Source organism: Mustela putorius, unplaced genomic scaffold (assembly GCF_011764305.1).
Source record: "Mustela putorius furo isolate JIRA1106 unplaced genomic scaffold, ASM1176430v1.1 tig00000460_pilon_pilon_pilon, whole genome shotgun sequence".
NCBI classification, from domain to species: Eukaryota; Metazoa; Chordata; class Mammalia; order Carnivora; family Mustelidae; genus Mustela; species Mustela putorius.
Window position 1 is genome coordinate 21,504,922 of NW_025421389.1, and position 19,417 is coordinate 21,524,338.

At 52.6% G+C, this 19,417-nt stretch overlaps 1 protein-coding gene across 1 annotated transcript in view; it reads left to right on the forward strand.

Moving 5' to 3' along the window:
- The window catches only part of DSCAML1 (DS cell adhesion molecule like 1), a 338,141-nt gene that overhangs the window by 13,275 nt on the left and 305,449 nt on the right, over positions 1-19,417 (forward strand). Inside the window, exons 2-3 of the mRNA XM_045080488.1 lie at positions 2,438-2,755; positions 6,086-6,232. Coding sequence (XP_044936423.1) covers positions 2,438-2,755; positions 6,086-6,232 — 465 coding nt within the window. The remainder of the gene's footprint in view (positions 1-2,437; positions 2,756-6,085; positions 6,233-19,417) is intronic.

Sequence of the window (19,417 nt, forward strand, 5' to 3'; positions counted from 1 at the left end):
TTGTACTTGGCCATCCAAATGTGGATGTTGGTTGTAGGTGGTGTTTGAGGAAGGTGAAATCCACCTTTTTATTATTGCAATCATCTACTTGTACAGAAGACAGACTTGGGGCTCAGATTTCCCGTGTCTGCATCCCAGAGCCCTCACTCAGCGGCTGTGTGGTCTTGGGTAAGTTGCTTTGATTTCCCAGGGCCATACCTCCCTCATGCGTAGCCTGGGATGACACAGCAGTACCTACCACACAGGATTGTTGGAATGTTGAGAGAAGCCCCATAAGTCAAGTGCTTACGACAATGCCTGGCCTGTAGAAGATGCTTCTCAGATGCTTGTTGAAGGAATCTCGCTAAGGAGATCTCCCAGAAAGGGAGCAGGCCCGTGGAAAGGGAGCCTGGCAAATTTGGGTGCTAAGGGAAGTCTTTCTAAGCCTTCTTTGCGGACCTTTGCAATGCTGTGATTGCATGATCTTGGACAGTACCCTAGCCACTGGGGGTGAGGCATGTTTCTGAGCTTCTGTGGGTCCCCTCACCCACCAACAGTGGGGCTTTCGCCAGGGGAGGGAGTGTGAGGAGGAGGAGGGAAAGGTTAGACCACGGCCTCCCCAAGGGCCTTGCAGCCGCTAGGGGTGCGGTGTCTGGAGGGTGCGGTGCTGTCGGGAGGATGCCCCAACACCCCAGCAAGGAGCCCACGAGTGTGTTTTCCAGCACTGCTGCTAATGGCTTCATCGGAGCTCTTTATGAGATGATGTGAATTGCTCTGACCAATGAGGCTTAATCGCCTCCCTCAACGAGCTGCCCGGTATATTCCCCCTGGAGGCTCGGCTCAGAGTTAAGCCAAGAATATTAATACAGTCTGGATGCAGGCCCTCCTCCTCCTCATAAAGTTGTGGAAATTGAGGTCAAGTTGGGTCCCCTGCAACGTTCTTTAAGTAAGCAGCGGAGTGGTCTGTTTGCTCCTTGGTCTTCCGGGTGCAGGGGAGGGGCTTGCAGCTGGAGACCTCAGGGGAGGGGCTTGCAGCTGGAGACCTGGGACTGGGCCCTCTCTTCTCCGGGGCTGTCCCCACTCATTGTTCCAAGGTGGCCCTTGTTAAGGTGGCTCCTTAGCAGGGAGGAAGGATCGGATTCCACTATTCAGGGCTGTGGGCCATCAGGTGGGAGAGATGGAGGCCACGTGCCAGCGTGAGGGCTGCAGACAGCTGTCCTCGGGGTCAGGTGGCCCTGCCCCCGTCAGGCGGCTGCGGACTGAGCAAGTTCTCCCGCGTGACGGGGCGCTGTAATGGGAACCCGTCAGACAGTCAGATGCATGAGGTCTTTGCAGCCCCATCCACCGCAACCGCCCCCCCGCCACCCCCAGCATTTTATAAGCGAAGGAGCGGAGGATCAGAGAGGGAAGTGTCACCACAGTTGGTCCATTTCGGGGCCAGGTTGAGAACCTGGGTGGGCCTCTTGCTTCCTGCCCAGATCTTATCCACCCACCGGAGCGCTGGTCCTCATTCGGCCCTCGGGCGCTCGGCCTTTCCCAGAACGGCCTCCGTGGTGGGAGACCCTCTCAGCATCTCCTGTCCTTTTCTCTGCCCCAAGCAAGCATCCCCCTTCCTCTTACAGCACCGTCCCGAGACCCTTCGCCTTTTCCCTGTGTGTGATAGGAAGTGCACGAAGACCCTCCCTAAGAGGGATGGGTTCACATTTTTTTTTCAAGATTTTAAAAATTTATTTATTTGACAGACAGAGGTCACGAGTAGGCAGAGAGGCAGGCAGAAAGAGAGGAAGGGAAGCAGGCTCCCCGCTGAGCAGAGAGCCTGATGCAAGGCTCGATCCCAGGGCCCCGGGATCATGACCTGAGCCGAAGGCAGAGGCTTAACCCACTGAGCCACCCAGGCGCCCCTGGGTTCAAATGTCTGTTCTGTAGCTTATTAGCTGTGCGATCTCTGGCATGTCACCTAACTACTCTCAGCCTATAGAAGGGGATGATTAAAAAAAAAGAGAGGTGATGCCAGCTCTTCTCAGGGTTGTGTGGATGGATGGAGGTCATGGTGTGAACCTGCCTGCCGTGTAGCAGGTGCTCAATAAAGGCTTATGATCCAAGCAATTTCAGCGTCTCTCCTCATGTCAACAGTGGAGGCCAATAGTGGATCATGGCTTCGGACCCTTTGACCTAGAAGAGCGATGGCCAATCTCTTCTCCGTGGGCTTGGCTTGGCTTGGCATGGAAAGGGGGATGTCTTTACCTTTTGCCACTCTCCTGCGAGACTGGAAGCTTCTGTGGGACAGGAACTGTCTCCTATCTACCATGCCAGTGGCTGGGGTGTAGTTGGCACTTAGGGGATGCTTCCTGGGTGACTGGTGTTTGAAACATGAATGGGGGTGGGCGCACGCCTCAGGGGCCTGGGAGGTTATTACCAAAACGCAGATAATCAGCCCGTCCTCTCCCCTTTCCCGCAGCTCGCCCTGAAGATGTTGGCACCAGCCTCTACTTTGTAAATGACTCCTTGCAGCAGGTGACCTTTTCCAGCTCCGTGGGGGTGGTAGTGCCCTGCCCGGCTGCGGGCTCCCCCAGTGCGGCCCTTCGATGGTACCTGGCCACGGGGGACGACATCTACGACGTGCCGCACATCCGGCATGTCCACGCCAACGGGACGCTGCAGCTCTACCCCTTCTCCCCCTCCGCCTTCAATAGCTTTATCCACGACAATGACTACTTCTGCACCGCGGAGAATGCGGCCGGCAAGATCCGGAGCCCCAACATCCGCGTCAAAGCAGGTAAGGGGCCGGCCACCTGCTCCCTGCGGGGTGGTGGTGGGGGGCTCCGTCCGGAGGGTGGTGATGGGGGACAGGCAGAGCCCCCCTCCTGGGGAGACATGGGTGCCTTGCTGAGGGGGTGGCGTTGCAGAAGTCCGCCTCTCAGGGAGAGTTTTTGAGCCTTTTGGAATCTTAGCTCCCGGTTTACTGCATGGCCTTAGTCAAAGAAAACACTTCTCCGCGTCTATACTTTCTCCTCCGGGAAGCTGAGACCGGTACCTGTCCCAGTCATTGCTCCTTGCGACGGTTAACCGAGACAGCGCTCCTTTCAGTCCCGGGTTCATTTCAGGGCTCGATTCTAGGAAAACACACCCAGTTGAGTTTCTTTCTTTTAAACACCCTTTTATTGAAACATCTAAAGAAAAGGGCGCATATCGTAAGTAGATCGCTTGGTGAATTTTCACCAGCTTTAATATCCAGATCAAGACACACAAGATCAGCACGTCAGAAGCCCCCTTCATGGTCTTTTCTGTCACCATTCCCCTGGGGGAAACCATTGTCCTGACTTCTTACAATACAGGTGTTTGCCTATTTTTGTACTTTATATAAATGGAGTCCTACAGCAGGTATTTTCTTGAATCCTCTGTACACTATTGTGTTTGTGGGATTTGCCCCTGCTGCTGTGCCTTGTTGAATGGGGTCGTTCATTGTCATGGCTGTGTGGTGTTCTATTGTTCGACTCTACCGTGTTTATTTATCCATTCCGCTGTTGATGGATCTTTGAGTAGACTCTGCCTCCTGAGAACAGGCATTTAGGTAAAATTCATGATGGAAAATTTGAGCAGTGAAGCATTTTGGTCTTCGGAAGGGCCGACAGAGGCCAGGAAGTAGGGGTATCTCAGCTATTGTCTTTAGAGAAAATAGAAAACCTCATTTTTCTGGGCTAGGTCTGGAGTTCAGGGAATGGCTTAGATCAGCTTCTCTTAATGAGGATGTCACGAAACACTGGTGTGTTGTCATCATTTCCAAGGTGTGCCTTAAATCGTAATGAAACACTGAAGTTTGGAGAACAGTTTCCTTAGTAGAGCTTTTCTGGGTGGGAGAGGACGGGTAGCATTTTAGCTAGCCCACTGTGATGGTGCCGGGCTCTGGGGTGTCATCTTTCCTGGTGAGTGTGTCGGGGGAGAAGAGTAGGCTCCTGGGAAGGCCTCCCAACCCGCCTGCCAAGCGACGGATCCTGCAAGTTCTCTGACTTCCAGGGTCCTTCTGCCTCGGGAGTGCCTCTGAGGTTCCAAGTAGCTAGGAATGGGTGTATACAGGGGTGAAATGGGGCGGACGCTCTTAATTAAAGAGCTAGTCTTCTTCCTGTTGGCTTGCTTTGAGGGGAGATGTGAGCTCTTGGAACCCAGGACCAACTCCAGGGTATCTCCTGGGGCTTCCCGTGGAACTTCTTTTCAGGACTAGTTCCTTCGCTCTGCTCCCCTCACACCACCAGGTGCTGAGCTGGGAGGCCCAAGGCCGGCATTTGGTGTAGCCCTGGCCTCCAGCGCCTGGAGGATTGGGCTAAGAGGAAGTAACATCCTATTTCCTGTTACGTGCCTGTCACTGGGTTAGGACGCAGTTTTCACAATAATCCCATAAAGTGTTTCTTAAAAGTGAGGGACTGAGACGAGGAGAGGGTACATGGCTTGGCTAAGGGCCCATGGCCCGTGGGTCAGAGGTGTCACTGGAACGGTGAGCAACCTTTCTGTGGTGCTTCCCTGGGCCAGGCCTTCGACACGCTGCTATCACCATTGTTGTGTCCTTTTACAGATGAGGAAACTGAGGCTCTGAAGGCCAACCAGCAGGGTCATGCAGCACTCAGAGGAGGAGGCAGGGGCTGCTGGCCTGTTCCTCACCTCTGGTCTCTGCTGGCTCGCTGGGACTCTCCAGGGGGTGCTCCCCCAAACCCCAGTTTTTTTTACTCTTTCACTTTGCTTTCCTCCTGTGTTTACTCCCCCTTGGCCTCCTGCCTGCTCCCCTCACATCCCTGGCTGTGCCCCGCTCACACCCATGGAAGGCCAGACCACTGCCCCAAAGAACAGGCAAAGCGGCTCTTCTCTCCTCTCCCTTTTCTCTGTCCCCCCCGCCCCCCCTCCAGCTGTATCTCTTCCCCGGCACGTCACCCAGAAGCAGGGGAAGAAGAAAGGCCTGAGGAGGCTGGGCAGGGCTGGCCAGACTAGAGACACAGCCAATTAAGCGTCTCTTTATGAAGCCAGAGGGGCTGCAGGTGCACAGCCAGAGGGCCGCGGGGCCCTGAACATCACCCTGGCAACCGTGGCCGGGAGAGCAGGAGGGCACGCTGCCCAGGTGCCTGCTGAGGGACAAGGTCGGGAGGCAGTGGGGATCTGGATGCACCAGCGCTGCTTGGCAGAGGAGGGGCGGGAGGATGGAGTGAGCCCCAGAAGAGGCCAAGCAGAGAGGACAAGGCAGAGGCAGAGGCCGAGGATGGCCCTTGGGCCCCACCTGCAAGGCCCAGCCAGCCCACCCACCGGACCCGACTTGTAGACGGGGGAGGCAGGTGACTGTGCCCCTTGAAACCAGCCCTGGGACTGAGGCAGGGGGCCTCCACTGTATGTGCTGCGTTTTGGAAGCAGGGGCAAGCCTGGGGGTCAGGCTGCAGGCAGTGTCAGGAGATCGGAGGAAACAATAAGGATACTTTGTTTCAGAGAATTTTGGAGACTGTCCATTTTCAGTCAATCACAGTTTTAAATATTCTCTTCCATTCTCCTTATAAACCACCAAGCCCTTCCAGAAAGTTCCATGTGTCAACGATATTTTCCCCAGGCCACCTTTCACATTGATGTGGCACAAAAGTCTGTGGTTGAATCATGTGTCACAGTTCCTATTTTTGGCAAATGATGGTCACCGTGCTCCAGCTGTTGGCCCCACGGGCCCAGGAATAATGTAGGAAATCAAGTGTGGTTTCCTTAGAGGAATCCTATCACATTTCCTTGTTACCTACATACCCTCTTGCTGGATGAGATCCCAATGTTGGAATTAGGTGCTACCCCAGACCCCTCCAATCCAATGGTTTATTAAATACTGAAATCACAAAGGTTCGAAGATGGACTCACGGCCTTGCAGGGGAGACTGGACGTTTCTGAGGGAGCAGGGAGGAGGTTGCTCAGGCAGGAGTAAGATCACGGCAGGAACGTCTGGGCTAGTTAAATGGGAGGTGGGGGAGGTGGTGTTGGGGGGCGAGGCCTGGGGCTGCCGAGGGACCTGAGGTGGCTCTCTGTTCCCTTCTTGGGCCCCCACTGTGTCACAGTCTTGTGACACCCACTTTTCTCACCCCTCATCTCTCTGCAGTTTTCAGGGAACCCTACACCGTTCGGGTGGAGGATCAAAGGTCAATGCGTGGCAACGTGGCCGTCTTCAAGTGCCTCATCCCCTCTTCAGTGCAGGAATATGTTAGCGTTGTGTCCTGGGAGAAGGACACGGTCTCCATCATCCCAGGTAAGGAGCCCTGTGGGGCCGCGGCAGGCAGGGGTGCTGCGGGGCGGGGGGAGAGATGGAGCAGAGGTGCTGAGCTGGTTGTTGAGCTGAGCTCTTGAGGTTGGTTCCGGTGACTGATTCATTCTCAGGGTTCTGTGACGCTTTGGCCCCAAAGCGTCTCTGGTCTCGTCTTGGTATGTGGTACGTCTGTGCCGGTCAGTGAAACCCAGGTGCTGGGGGCCTCTGCTGGGCGTGCCGATGTCCCATCAGATAGAGGATGGATCCTACTCCCCCTAAAGAGTGGGACCCCCATCTTTCTGGCTCCTGGGTCTTTGCTTGCCCTTGCTCTTTGCAGTGGGAGGTAAGGCTGGAAACCCCTTTAAAGTGAAGGGCTTCAAAGTGGGGGAGGGGAGCCCGGAGCTGGCGGTTGTCCGTGTTCCCGCGTGGAATGACTAGAGCTTGAGCACCGGACCAGACCTGAGTTTCATGTGTACAAGAGTCTTTTTTTTTTTCTCTTGAAGTTGGTTGAAGATCCCATTAGGATTCTAGTGGGCCTCGCCCTTGCCTGGTATTGGGGGATGAGGTTGGTACCATGTCGTAGGCTCGCCTTGTTAGAGCCAGCCTTCTGTTACTCGTTCCCTTTCCCTACAACTGGAGGTCAGGTCTGGAAACCTTAAGAGAGGACCTTGAGTCCTCAAAATACCTCTTGGCCTCTCGCTACAAAATAGAGGGTTTTCTCCCCCCATGGCTCCGACGTGACTGCCTTCATCCCAGCATCAGGTGTGGACTCTCCTGTTTTTTCTTCATTTCTCTGTGGAGGACCTTGGTTTTCCCTTTCTGTGAAACAGGGGAACTTGGCCAGGTGCTGAGAGCCCGTGCAGCCCCGATGTCCCATCGTTGGTGAGACGGAATGATTCCAGCTGCCAGGTTTCCGGGTTAGCCGGGGGAGGCAGACATCAATGTGTCACACCTGTAAAGCCCAGGTTCTTAATCCTGCTACACCCTGAGTCCCCGGGGAGCTCTTTGAAAAACACTGGTGCTTGGGACTGACCCCAAATCAGTATCTCTGGGGGAGAACTGTGATCAGTGTTTTTAAAGCTCTTTCCACGGTTCCGACAACCTAGCTAGAAGAGTCCATACTTCGGCTTATTTATAGCCAACACCACAGGCTACTCTTCTGGAGACGTTAATTTGTGTTTTGCCCCTGGTACCTTTTTCTTCTCAGTTCCAAGCAGATGGCCAGGCCGTTATGTCTCCTGGCCTCAGAGCTCCTAGCAGGACGGGAATCCAGATCTACTAAAAGACAGCTGCTCTTCCTGCCTTTTGTAAAACCATAGGCTAATAGGAAAGGTTGGGATGGGTGTCCTGGCTGGGAAAGAGAGCCTCTGAGGACAAGGAACAAATGGGAGACAAACGAATCCCGGGGATGGGGAATGGGACTGTAGGCTGCTTAGTGGGTGCAGCTGGGCAAAGCGGTTGGTCCCCACAATGGGTGGCTGTGTGAGGCTCCACGCGGTCTGGGATGGGGGCCAGTGTTCTGCATCCAGAGGAGGCATTAGGTGCACAGCCAAAACCCAAAGCGATCATGCAGGGAGGGACAACCGGGTTGGGAGAGATCCCAGGCCTTGGCACATCTCTGGGGGAAGCCCCAGTAATGAAGACTGAAGGTCCCACTTATCCAACTGAGTCAGACTGAAGGCACTTTGAAGAACATAAATGTGGTATTTCTTACACACTTGAGTTTATGGACTCAGAGTTATACTCATTAAAATATCATTAATTATTGGTAGTAGTATTAAATAACAATGATTATTATCAGAGTGCTTACTGTATGCCAGGCAGTGGCTAAGAAACTTCCATGTTTGATCTCATTTTGTCCTTATAAAAATCCGGACGTGTATTTTTTCCCTCCACTTTAGAGAAGAGGAAACTGAGGTTCCCAGGAGTTAAGTCACTTCTTCTGGGTAATGGATCTATTAAGCAGGGGGCCAGGGCTGGAACTCGGGTCTCTTCCTCCAACCTGTGCACTCCCCCCACACAGAACTGCCTCCCTGCACCATACAAATTTGTCCAGCAGAGCGTGACTCCAAGGCTTTAAATGTGTGCTCTAGATAAGGATGGCCTTGACCTCAGGGAGGGGAAGAAGGTCAACATTGGGTTTTAGGGAAGGCTTTGTGGGGTTGAGGTGGGGGCAGTGAGGAAGCACCTGAACGCTGGCACCAGACTGTCTGGGTTGAGACCCAGCCCACTGCTTGACCAGCTGGGCAGGTCACTGGCCCCAGAGTGCCTCAGTTTCCCCAACTGTAATAAAATAGGGATAATGACTGACCTACTTTATAGGGTTCGAGAAGTTAATCTGTTCGGAAACATTCTGAACTCTGCCTTACACCTAGGACAGCTGTGGCTGTGATGATGATGATGGTGTATCCCTTTTTACTACATCACAGGCTCCATGTCCCCCGTTAGACTGAATTTCCCAGGATGGGAGCTGGCTGGTTTTCATCCACACGTCTCTGGCTTCTGGCACACCCCTTTGCACGTGCAGGGCAGATGCTCAGTCAGTGCTCCAGGGGAGTATGGATGGATGGTTGGAACAGTTCTGAAGGAATGTGGGAACAGCACTGATGTAAGGGTGAGCGCAGTGGGTGCAGGGAGGTACGAAGTCTAGCTCAGATGGGAGAGAAGGCGGGTTTACCTGGCTCCTGTGCCTAGGAGCTGGAGGCAGGGAGCTTCCCCAAGGCGACCCTTGTAGTCGGTGCTTCAGGGCTGTCTTTGATGTAAAGACACGGCTGGTGGCCCCAAAGGGCATAATTATCAGGGAAGCGGGCTTGACGCTAATCTGCAGGGCTCTGGTCAACTTTGGCTCTTTAGCACCCCTCTCTTTCCTTTAGCCTTGGAGAATTTTCCTCCCCCACTCCAACCTCCATCCATAATCATTCTAGATCCTTCTACAGCTATGGTGTTCATCCAGGGACAGACTTCCCAAAGCACATGAATCCAACTGACACGTTCCTGGAGGAATGTGAGAGAACCAGAGACTGGAGTTTTGCTTCCTCCGGGCTCTGGATGAGAGGCCAGAACGTGGGCCGCCATGCTGCCTGCTTTAATTTTGGAAAATGCAAATTGTTTATTGTTTTTTTTTTTTCCCCCATAAAAATAGGATTCTCTGCCATCCATCTCACCCTGTACCCAGTGTGCATGTTGTCTGGGAGGCTGGATAGCAGCTTCTCACAGTGGGGGAAGATTTAATGGTTACGGAAGGATCAAGGAGCCCTTTATTTTCCCCTGACGCCTTAGGGTCAGCTTCTGGAGCAAAGAGAAAGTGTTGACTTTGATCTCTGGATGTGCAGGTCTGGGTTCAGATCCTCCACAGACCACGGGGCCAACAGGGGCAGGTGCTGGTGAGCAGGGGGAGGAATGGGAGGCCTTGCGGGTTACTCAGGGCCCCAGGACACATCACCAGGGGGAAAGCAGATGCCCTGTGAGGCGGGGACCCGAGGGGGTGAGCGTGGGCCCCGGCGAATGAGGAGCCTGCCCTTCAACGCCTCTCTCTGAGGGGGTTTGGAAGGAATTAAAGGCTTGGTGCCTAAAACAGCTCCGTGAGTTGGGTATTTGTTCCCAGGCCAGCCTTCCCAGCTGTCCACACTGGGGAGGGGCAGAGGAGCCTCCCTGCTGAAACTCTAAGCAGCTTTTTGACTGTGCTTTCCCCAGGGAGAGGCTGGAGAGACTAACATGCAACGTTTCCCAAAATGGTACTTTCCCCAGAGCTACCTACTACACGAGCCCCTTTCTCCCCCTGCCTTTCCCCCTCCTCCAAGCTGGTCCTCTTCCTTCCATTGGGCTACTTAAAGATGTAGGAGCCCAGAACCTCTCACCTATGATTTGGCAGACTCCTACCCTTTACTTCTCTCCTGGGGGCCTTGGTCTTGACAAGGAGAACCGGCTCTCCAGAGTGGGTGGGGTAGGGGGGAAGAGGGCCAAGGGCCGTGCACAAACATAAATAAAAATTAAGGCCTCCGGTGAAGCCGAGATGTGGTTTAATTTCCCATCTGCATGATCACCATTACAATGCATGTTATTGGATATAAAGATAAATCCGGCCCTGTTCCTAATAGCTTTTAATTTCCACCAGACCTGATTATATCGATGCGGGCTCCTTGTGGGAGTTTCCCAGCATGCTCTTCACCAGCATCCTGACTGGCTCTCTTGGCCCCAGAGGGGAGTTTTGGACACTGCTCAGATGCGGGCCAGATGTGTCTGCTGGTGCTCTGGAAGACCAGCCTGGATCAGCTCCCTCGTCTATGAGGATGGGGCTCTGGAACGCTGGGTTGTCATCAGGCCCTGCCTGGGCTGGAAGCCCTGTGCCTTGGGGGTGGGGGTGGGCAGAAGGGTGAATCTGGTCAGAGTGGTCCTTTCTGGCTAGCGGGCAGTGCTCCTGGACCGTAGCCCACCTTCACCTGGGGAGAGAGCCTGTGAGCTCACCTCCCTGATTGTCCCCAGAGTTCCAAGTTGCTCCTGTGTTGTCACACCTGTTTTCACGTGATCTTGCTGTCCCCTCTGTGCCCATCCCTCCTCTCCTTATTGATATCCCACTCCTCTTTTGTCCTTTAAACTTGGTCCACATGTGTCGCCTTCCAGGAGACCTTGCATAAGCCTGCTGGCAGAGCTTACCGCTTCTCTGGTTCCATTCCCAGCGCACTCCCGTCATTTCCTCTTACGTGATAGGTGGTGGTTTCTGTCTGCCTGCTGCGGGGGGTACACAGCTGTATCTTTTTCATCTCTTTATCCCCAGGGCCCTCGTAGCACCTGTCATAGCATAATAATAATAAGATTAATGATAATATCTATCATGTATTGAGACCTAAATTATCTCTAATCCTCACAATAACCCTTTAAGAGAGATAACATTTTTGTTTTGTTGGGTCTTTTCTCATTTTATAAATGAGGACATTGAAGCCCGGGGAAATTAAGCAACTTACCTAAGGTCTCGTGGCTTGTCAAGGCTGTAGCCTGGGTTTGAACCCGGCTCCTCCAGGCGCCTCTGCTTTCTGCTGCCTCCCCAGAGCGGGCTTCTCATTGAGAATGGACTGTCCTCAGGTTCCCACAGGGGAGGAACTCCTGTCTCCTGCACTTGCCTGGGGACAGACACGTGTCCCCAATCCTTGCACTGACCTTTGGCTGTGTGTTCAGTGACCAGAGGCTCTGGCTTTTCTGAAGGGCCACAGATCTCCAGCTGAAAGATGTGGGAACAAAACAGCCATTCTAACAAGAAGGCTTTATTGGGCACCGGCTCTGTTTTTGGCCCAGTGGGAGACACAAAGACCGTCCTGATCAGGGAGTTTAGGATTCCGTTCATGTTGTCGGCTCTGATGGGCAGAGACGGATAATCTCAACACAGTAAACAATCACATACGGTCTTGGTTTGCTTTGGAATGCAGATTCAACGTATTAATTGCATTTTGCTCAGGCTGATACGGAGACTACCTCAGATCCCATATGTCTACACCAACTTGGACGGGAGATGGAGCAGACAGGAGCGAGCTGGGTGGTGCCTGGAAACCAGTTTGGATGCTTCTAGGCCACAAGCGGATAGAGTCAGGGACTGTTAGAGCTGGAAGGGCTCTGTTAGAGCCTTCACACTTACTGATAAACCCAGGTCAAGACCGAGGTGCTCTCGGGCTCCCCTTCTCCCCTTCTCTCCTGACATTCTTAGGGCATGCTATTTTATCTGCTCATGGGATGCTTTGCTTTTACTCTCAGACTTCGTTCTTTGTCTATCAAAAACCTACCCATCTTTCAAAGTCTGGTTCAAATACCACTTTTTCCATGATGTCTTTTTCCGGTTTCTGCTATGAATGGATTGAAAAATCACCCTGATTAACCTTCTTCGAGGGGGATCCTTTTGTGAACTCCCTCCGGACTTTCTCGGTTCCTTGCTCAAGGCACTAACTGTGTTTTGTCCTGTAATATTTGAAATCTGTGTTATCCCCATGCCGGGAAGATAGAACCAGCAAGAGCAGGCGCTGTGTTTTCTGCGGGGCCCTCTCCCCTCCAGTCCCGCTGAAGATGATTAACGATGATGACGTGATGCCAGTCTCTCCCCGCATTGAGTGCTCATGTGGCAGGGAGGAAGGTATTTCAGGGTTTAAGGTGCCCGGTCCCTTGGTCTTTATTTCATGGAACTGCTCCAGAGTGACCCAGAGAGAGATGGTTTCTGTGGGTTCCCTCTGTGATGCTCTGCTGTGTGATGCAAAGTTGGGGGATCTCTGTGGTTCACCTGGGGGACTCAGTCAATTAAGCATCTGCCTTTGGCTCAGGTCACGATCCCAGGGTCCTGGGATCGAGCTTCTCCCTCTGCCCCTCTCCCTGCTCATGCTCGCTCTTGTTCTCTCTCTTTCATTTCTTTCTCTCTCTCTCAAATAAGTAAATAGAACCTTAAAATATATATATATTTTTTAAATAATCGGGACTCTCCTTTCTTGACTCTTTAGGACCATATAGAGAAAAGGGGTTGGAATGGTTATCTGGGCTAACATGAAGAAAATGGTGCCCTCAAGACAATTTAACCAATGGGGTTTGGGCCCCTGCTGGGTGATGGACATGGGGTCAGGCCTTGCAGAAGAGTTGCACTTGCCCGTGACCTGCTCGTTCCCTTCAGCAGCTCCAGGGTAGGGACTATGGTACCATCCCGCGAAGAGGATGAACCATGATGCTTTCTGATGGCGGCCCTGTGAGGCCTCGTGAGGGGAGGGAGGCCTGCAGTCGAGTCTTGAAATCCAAGGGCCATGGGGGCAGAAAGCATGCTTCGGGTGGAGGTGGCAGCAGGGGTGAAGGCAGGCAAGGAGGCGGAGGACGGGGTGATTTGGAGGGTAGGTGAGGTGCTGAGAGCAGTCTGAAAAAGATGCCAAGCCATGGAGGTCCTGCCAGTTCTAGAAAAAGGAAAAAAAAAAAAAAGGTATGTGTGGAGGGGGAATACGATAATAATGACTCGTACTCGTTAAACCCTTCCTCCGTTGCCAGGCTCTGTTCAAAGCGTTTTCTGTGTTTAGCTCATTTGGCCTCACAGCAATCTGATGAGGGGTTATTACTCCCCCATTTCAGAGATGAACAAACTGAGCCTCGGTGAAAATAAACGAAGCACCTAAAGTTAGTTAAGTGGTAGAGCCACAGCTTACCCTGATGCGTTCAGACTCCACTGTGTGTGCTCCGAAGCACGACATTCTATCACCTTGTGGAAACTTGACACGCAAAAATGTATTTTTAAAAACCGCTGCAAATCCACAAGGAGAGGGCGACCTGATAGAAAACCGGGTAACAGATGGGAGCAGACAGTTGACAGACGAGGAGGGACGCAGTGAAAAGAAGACAGACTCTGGTCTGCTAGTCCTAATTGGTGCTCTTGAGCGAGTTATTTTCATAAGCCTCAGTTTATTCCTCTGTGAAATGGGGATAATGGATCCTGTGCTCGGAATCCTTCGGATGGAAATCAGGCCTCTGCAGAGACTTGGATTCTCAGGTGGAGAAGGAGTCGCTTAAACACATCCGGGAAATGACACCCCCCCACCCCGGTTCATGACGTTGTCCAGCCTTGGGCCACGTTGGGCACCGGGCTGCCGGCGGAACGTGAGATGCTGAGAAGGCCGTGTGGGACTAGGGCTAGATAGAGGGCCACTGAGGCAGTTTTAACTCCAACAGTCTGCGATGGTATCTGGGCAGAATGAGGGAAACAGATGACTGAGACATGGACATTGCAGTATTCATCTCTGAATTCATTTGTGCCTTGCCCTGTATCGGATAAAAATTATGTTGCAGCAAGGAACGAAGGCCTGTGGTTTGGTACCAACACAGCGAAGATCCCTTCCACAAACTGCCGGGTCTAGTCTCAGCATGCTCAAACTCTGGCTTGGTAACAACTAGTATCTCCTAGAATCCGCCATCCAGTTTAGGAAGTGCGTTGCACGCTCTCCGTGGAGAACCCCCATCACCTTCCCCGCTTTACAGGCGAGGAAGCAGGTGCAGTGAGGCTAGGGGTCCTGCCAGCAGGTATCTGGATGTCCTCTCATTCAATTCTCCTCTTTACTCTGTGAGGCAGGCCTGCTACCCCCATTCTTAGGTATAAAGGAAATGAGATTCAGAGAGGCCAAGCAATTTGCTCCAGGTCACGCAGCATTTCCGTGGCAGAGCCTACTGCTTGAACCCAGAGCCAAGCCCTTTTCCTCTAACAGGCTTTCATGCCTCCAGCCTAAGGGCTGTCTCAGGGCTGCTAGGCAATTACTGCTTTCCATACCAAGCCAGCTGCAGAGAGGAAAAGGCAGCCGGCCCTTAATTTTGTTGTTGTTTGTTTCTTGTCTGCTTTGATGGGGAAGGGGCATCAGATTCAGACAGCCTTAATGTATTCCTTGGGGTGCAGAGAGAAAATCCTACCTTCTCAAGCCATAAACCAGCCTTTACAGGTTCGAGATGACAGGGAGAGCTTCAGAATCAGCAGAGAAATTCTCTCCCTCATCGAGGGCCCGGAAAGGAGATGATAATCATGGTGATGATCATGGTTAGTACGAAAAGAAGTGATCACTTACTGAGCTCTTAGTTGATCTGTGCTTTTCAGGAGTCATTTTCTGGAATCCCCCGAGTGTCCTGTATAGCGGCTGCCATTATGAGCTCCGTTTTGCAGGCGAGAAGCCTGATGTACAGTGAGCTCAGTCACCTGCTCGAGGCCACAGAGTAAGGAGCTGAGCCCAGAGCCATTTGATGTCAGCTCTTGAGATGACTTGGGCCACCTCTCAAACCATACCCTATGGTCTCTGTCACCTTTTCTCTGTATGGAGCTCTCTGGTTTATAAAGCCCGTTGGCAGGCATCATCTCAGTGAATCTTTCAGTTCCATCTGAGGGGGCCGTATTCTTAACCTCGCCTCACAGACAGGGAAACCAAGGCTTGTGGGGGGGATCACGAGGCCTGCCCAAGGTCACCCAGCCAGGGAGGGCAGATACAAGAACTCCAGTCGGACGCCTGCCCCTCAGAGGCCTGTGAGACCCCACCCAGACCGCATGCCCTCAGTTCCGCGGTCCCCCTTCCAGTCTCCCTGCAGGCAGGCTGCTCTGCGTTTGCACGCCAGTTGGTTGGTTCCAGAACCATCCGCCACGGCTCCGCAGTCGAGCAAAATCGTCTGTGTTCACAGGTGCCTCTGGCGGTGTGTGCATGTGTCGTGTTTTGCTTTTCCATTTAGTTCATGGCAGGTGCCGCATTTCCAGAGCACCCACTGGGTGAATTTCCGCAGATTTAAGACAATTGCAGGCAAACGCTTTGCCCTGAGATCACGCCGTGGCAGTGGACATGGAGCAAGCGGCATTGTTTGGTTAAGTTGGCACCTCTGAAAGTTACCCTGAAATCAGAGCGGAATTCTTTATAGAAGGTTATCCTACACATAAATCATCATTAGACTACCTCATTTTTGTTTAATGCCTACCTAACTGTGCTGTAGTCTAAAAATGTGTGTTTAGTGAAGTCAAGGGTTGCAGGGAAATTATAGGGTTTTCAAAAACCCATTTGCTTTGCTGGTGTTCACATCAGAATCAATCTTGCCTTTCGTTCTCAATCTCATTGCAAACATGCAGCATTGCTCGCCGAATTCTGGCATTTAATGTAGGGTAGCATTTATTCAGAAGAAGCCAACGGTGCTTACAGAATGGGAGAGCTATGTATAGATGGCGCTTCCTGCCAAGCCTGTGATTTTGAACTCTGTTGCGTATCAGTGAGACCTCATGGCCAGGACCTGAGCCGCGTGGGGACGGGGCTGCGGTAGCGAGCAGGGGCCGGCACTAGGGAGCTGTGGAAGGAGAGTCTGTGTCCCCTGATGCCACCAGCTTTGCTGCACGCCCTCCCCTCCGCACACAGTAGGTTCTCTGCTGCGGTCTGCTGAAAGCCTGCCAGGGACGCCAAAAGGGGTAGGGGCTGACCCTGACCCTTGGACTCGGAAGGGTGTGGCTCTGCAGCTGCTAGTCCAGCCCTCGTTTGCTCTCTTCCTGGGGGAGCAAAGCAGAATGGGTGTCGGCTCAGGCCTGGGAGACCCGCTCCATTTACTCGCTGTGGGACCCTTTTTGATCTCCAAGATTTACTTTCAGTGGCTGTGCAGATGAGAAGTTAGACACTTCTCCTAGGTGGAGAAAATAGATTTTCTGGGGATAGTTAGAGTGTTTCTAGATAGATGTGGCTTTGGGGTGATTTTGTTTGTTTGTTTTTTTACAACCTTTATATGTACTTGTCCGCTTTGATTTGTGTGGATCAGACACAGGAGAACCATTCCAGGATTAGTCATCTCCTCCAGGCCCCAGAGGGTCTGCATGCGGACAGAGCAAGCAGGTGGGAGCACCAAGGTAGGAGTCCATAGGAGCCGGGCTGGGGTCTCCTGACAATGGGGGTCACTTGGCCTTCAGGGCTGGATGCATAAGGCCAGGAGATTGAGGAGACGGGCCGGGGCAGGCTACTTCCCCAGAAGGCTAAGTCCAAACCCTAACATGATGTTGGCTTCTGTGGCCTAGCGGGCATCTTGCTGTGTTCCTGTGCCCGCCGAAGCCTGCCTTTCTCAGTGTGGAGCGCTGAGCTGGTGGAGCCAGGAACAGCCTTTTGCCTCCAGAACGGTAGTGCGGGGCTCAGAGGCCAGCACTAAGGCTTCTAAGTTGGAAGCACTTTCCTCTCACACCAGAGACTTCAACCCCCAGATCAGAGCCAGAACATACCTGAACAACCACATCTTTAGGAACTTGGACTCTCCTTTGTGAAGCAGATGAGAGAGTGGAAGAAAGAAGCCTGTGACCGTGAATGGCAGTGGAGGGGGCGAGGTGGGGAGTCTGGGTTTTGAGTTCAGCTACGAAGGGCACTGGAGTTGACCTCTGTGTGGTGGTCTGCGGGGCTCTCTGTCAAGGGATCCCCTCTGAGAGCATATGGCTGGGGACCTCTTCACCAGCCCTCGGAGTGGGACACAGAAAGGAAAAGGCTTGTGTCTGGAGCATTCCAGAGCCTGTTTTTACTGACACAAGTGTGGAGAGCCTGTGGTCCCTGTTCGCAGCCTGCATCCGGGAAAAGGCATGGGCTCCATCGGGCGGTAGCGGACAGTGCCATGTCTTGTGTTGGCTTCATCCCCTGAATCTGTCTAAATGGCTGTATTGGCAGAAGCCACCATCAGTGGTTGCATTTTCAGTTCATTATTTAATTGAGCAAATGTTTTTTGAGCACTTCCTGTGCACAAGATGCCGTTATATAGACAGGGATTCCCAAGGGTCTTTGCTTGAGGCTCTCAAGCGACTTGGAGAAATTCCTCTTATTACTCACGAAAGAAACTCATTTTAATCAAAATGTGTATGTGTGTATGTGTGTACAATGAGTGTGTATGATATAGTTTGTGCATATTGAATGTGTGCTTCTGTGTGCTCATATACTCACACTCAGTTTAAGTTTTTATTTAAATTCCAGTTTAACATACAGTGTGATGTTAGTGTCGGGTACACAGTGTGGTGATTCTACACCTGGCATCAACAAGGGCCCTCCGTAATCCCCGTCACCTGTTTCCCCCTCCCCCCCAAGTCCCTCCCCTCTGGTGACCCCCAGTTTGCTCTCTATAGTTAAGAGCCTGTTGCTTTGTCCATCTCTCTCTCTCTCTGTGTGTGTCCCTTTGCTTGTTTTGTTTGTTAAATGCCGCATATGAGTGAAATCATATGGTATTTGTCTTTCTGTGCCTGACTTATTTCACTTAGCATTATCCTTTCTAGCTCCAGCCATGTGGTTACAAATGGTAGGATTTTGTTCATTCTTATGGCTGAGTATACCATGCCATAGTGTGTGTGTGTGTGTGTGTGTGTGTGTGTATCACCTCTTCTCTATCTGACCTCTCTCACTGGACACCTGGGCTGCTTCCATAAGCTGGCTTTTGCGGATAATGCTGCTCTGAACATCGGGGGCCACGTTTCCCTTTGAATGAGTGTTTTTTCACCCATTGGGTAAATGCCCAGTAGTGCGATTGCTACTAAAAGTAGGGTAGGTCTACTTTTCGGTTTCTGAGGAACCTCCATACGGTTGTCCAGAGTGGCTGCCCCAGCTTACCTTCCCACCAACAGTTCGAGAAGGTTCTCCTTTCTCTGCGTCCTCGTCAACACCTGTTGTCTCTTGTGTTTCTGATGTTAGCCGTTCTGACAGGTGTAAGGTGGTACCTCATGGTGGTTTTGATGCACGTTTCCCTGGTGATGAGTGGTTGGGCACCTTCTTGTGTGTTCACATTCACAGTTCTTGCCTCTGGAAAGAGGAGACTCCCTCTCCTGTGTAGACCTCCCCCTGCCCACCCTGAAGCACCCCAGAGCAGAGACCCAAGGCAGACCCTTGACCCACTGCTTCTGGGCATCAGAAGGGCATCAGCCTAGAAACATCTAGCTCAGGAGTGGGCGAGTGCATAGACCTTGGCCTTTTCTCCAGAACAGAGGACAGTCGCCTATTCCCCTGTTCGTGTTCTGGGCAGGACTGAGGGTAAACTAGGTGTTCTGAGTTTTATGGAAAGCCTGGGCTCAATCGCTGTTTGATGAGGACTGTGAGGTGTGGCATAGAAAGGGTGGGCAGAGGCCTGAAAGAGAGAGCAACCCCGAGCCTGCCTCGGAGAGGCCTGCTGCCTAACAGACAGGTGAGCTTGGGAAACAGGTGACCCCGACATGAGGCAGAGTGTGATCAGGGCCCAGAAGAGACACAGCCCCTGGGGGCTCTGAGGCGGGGAGCCCTGTCTGGTGTGCCGACAGTAGGCGCCACATAAGAAGTGGCATTTCCCATGGGTCCTGGAGAATGGATTGTTTTGGCAGGCTGCGCTCCTACAAGGGAGAATGTTCTAGACCCGTTGACGCTCAACTTCAGAGTCACCTGGGGAGCTTTTAGAAAACTCTGTCCAGGCCCACCCCAGGCAATTAAGTCCAGATCGCTGGAGGGTCAGATCCAGTCGTCCGTATTTGTGACATTCCCCTAGGTGATTCTGGGGAGCAGCTGGATTGCAAACCCCTTGCTCTGCATCCAGGAGGCCGCAGGGGTAAAGTCCTGGGGTGCTGAGAACAAAGCTGCGTGCTCTTCGGGGAAGCAGCCTGGCTTGACTGGAGCGCAGGACATACTCAGGGCTGGGCAGTAATTGAGGCCGTACTGAGCTGAATGTAATTAAATGGTAATGGGGACCCCGGGAAGA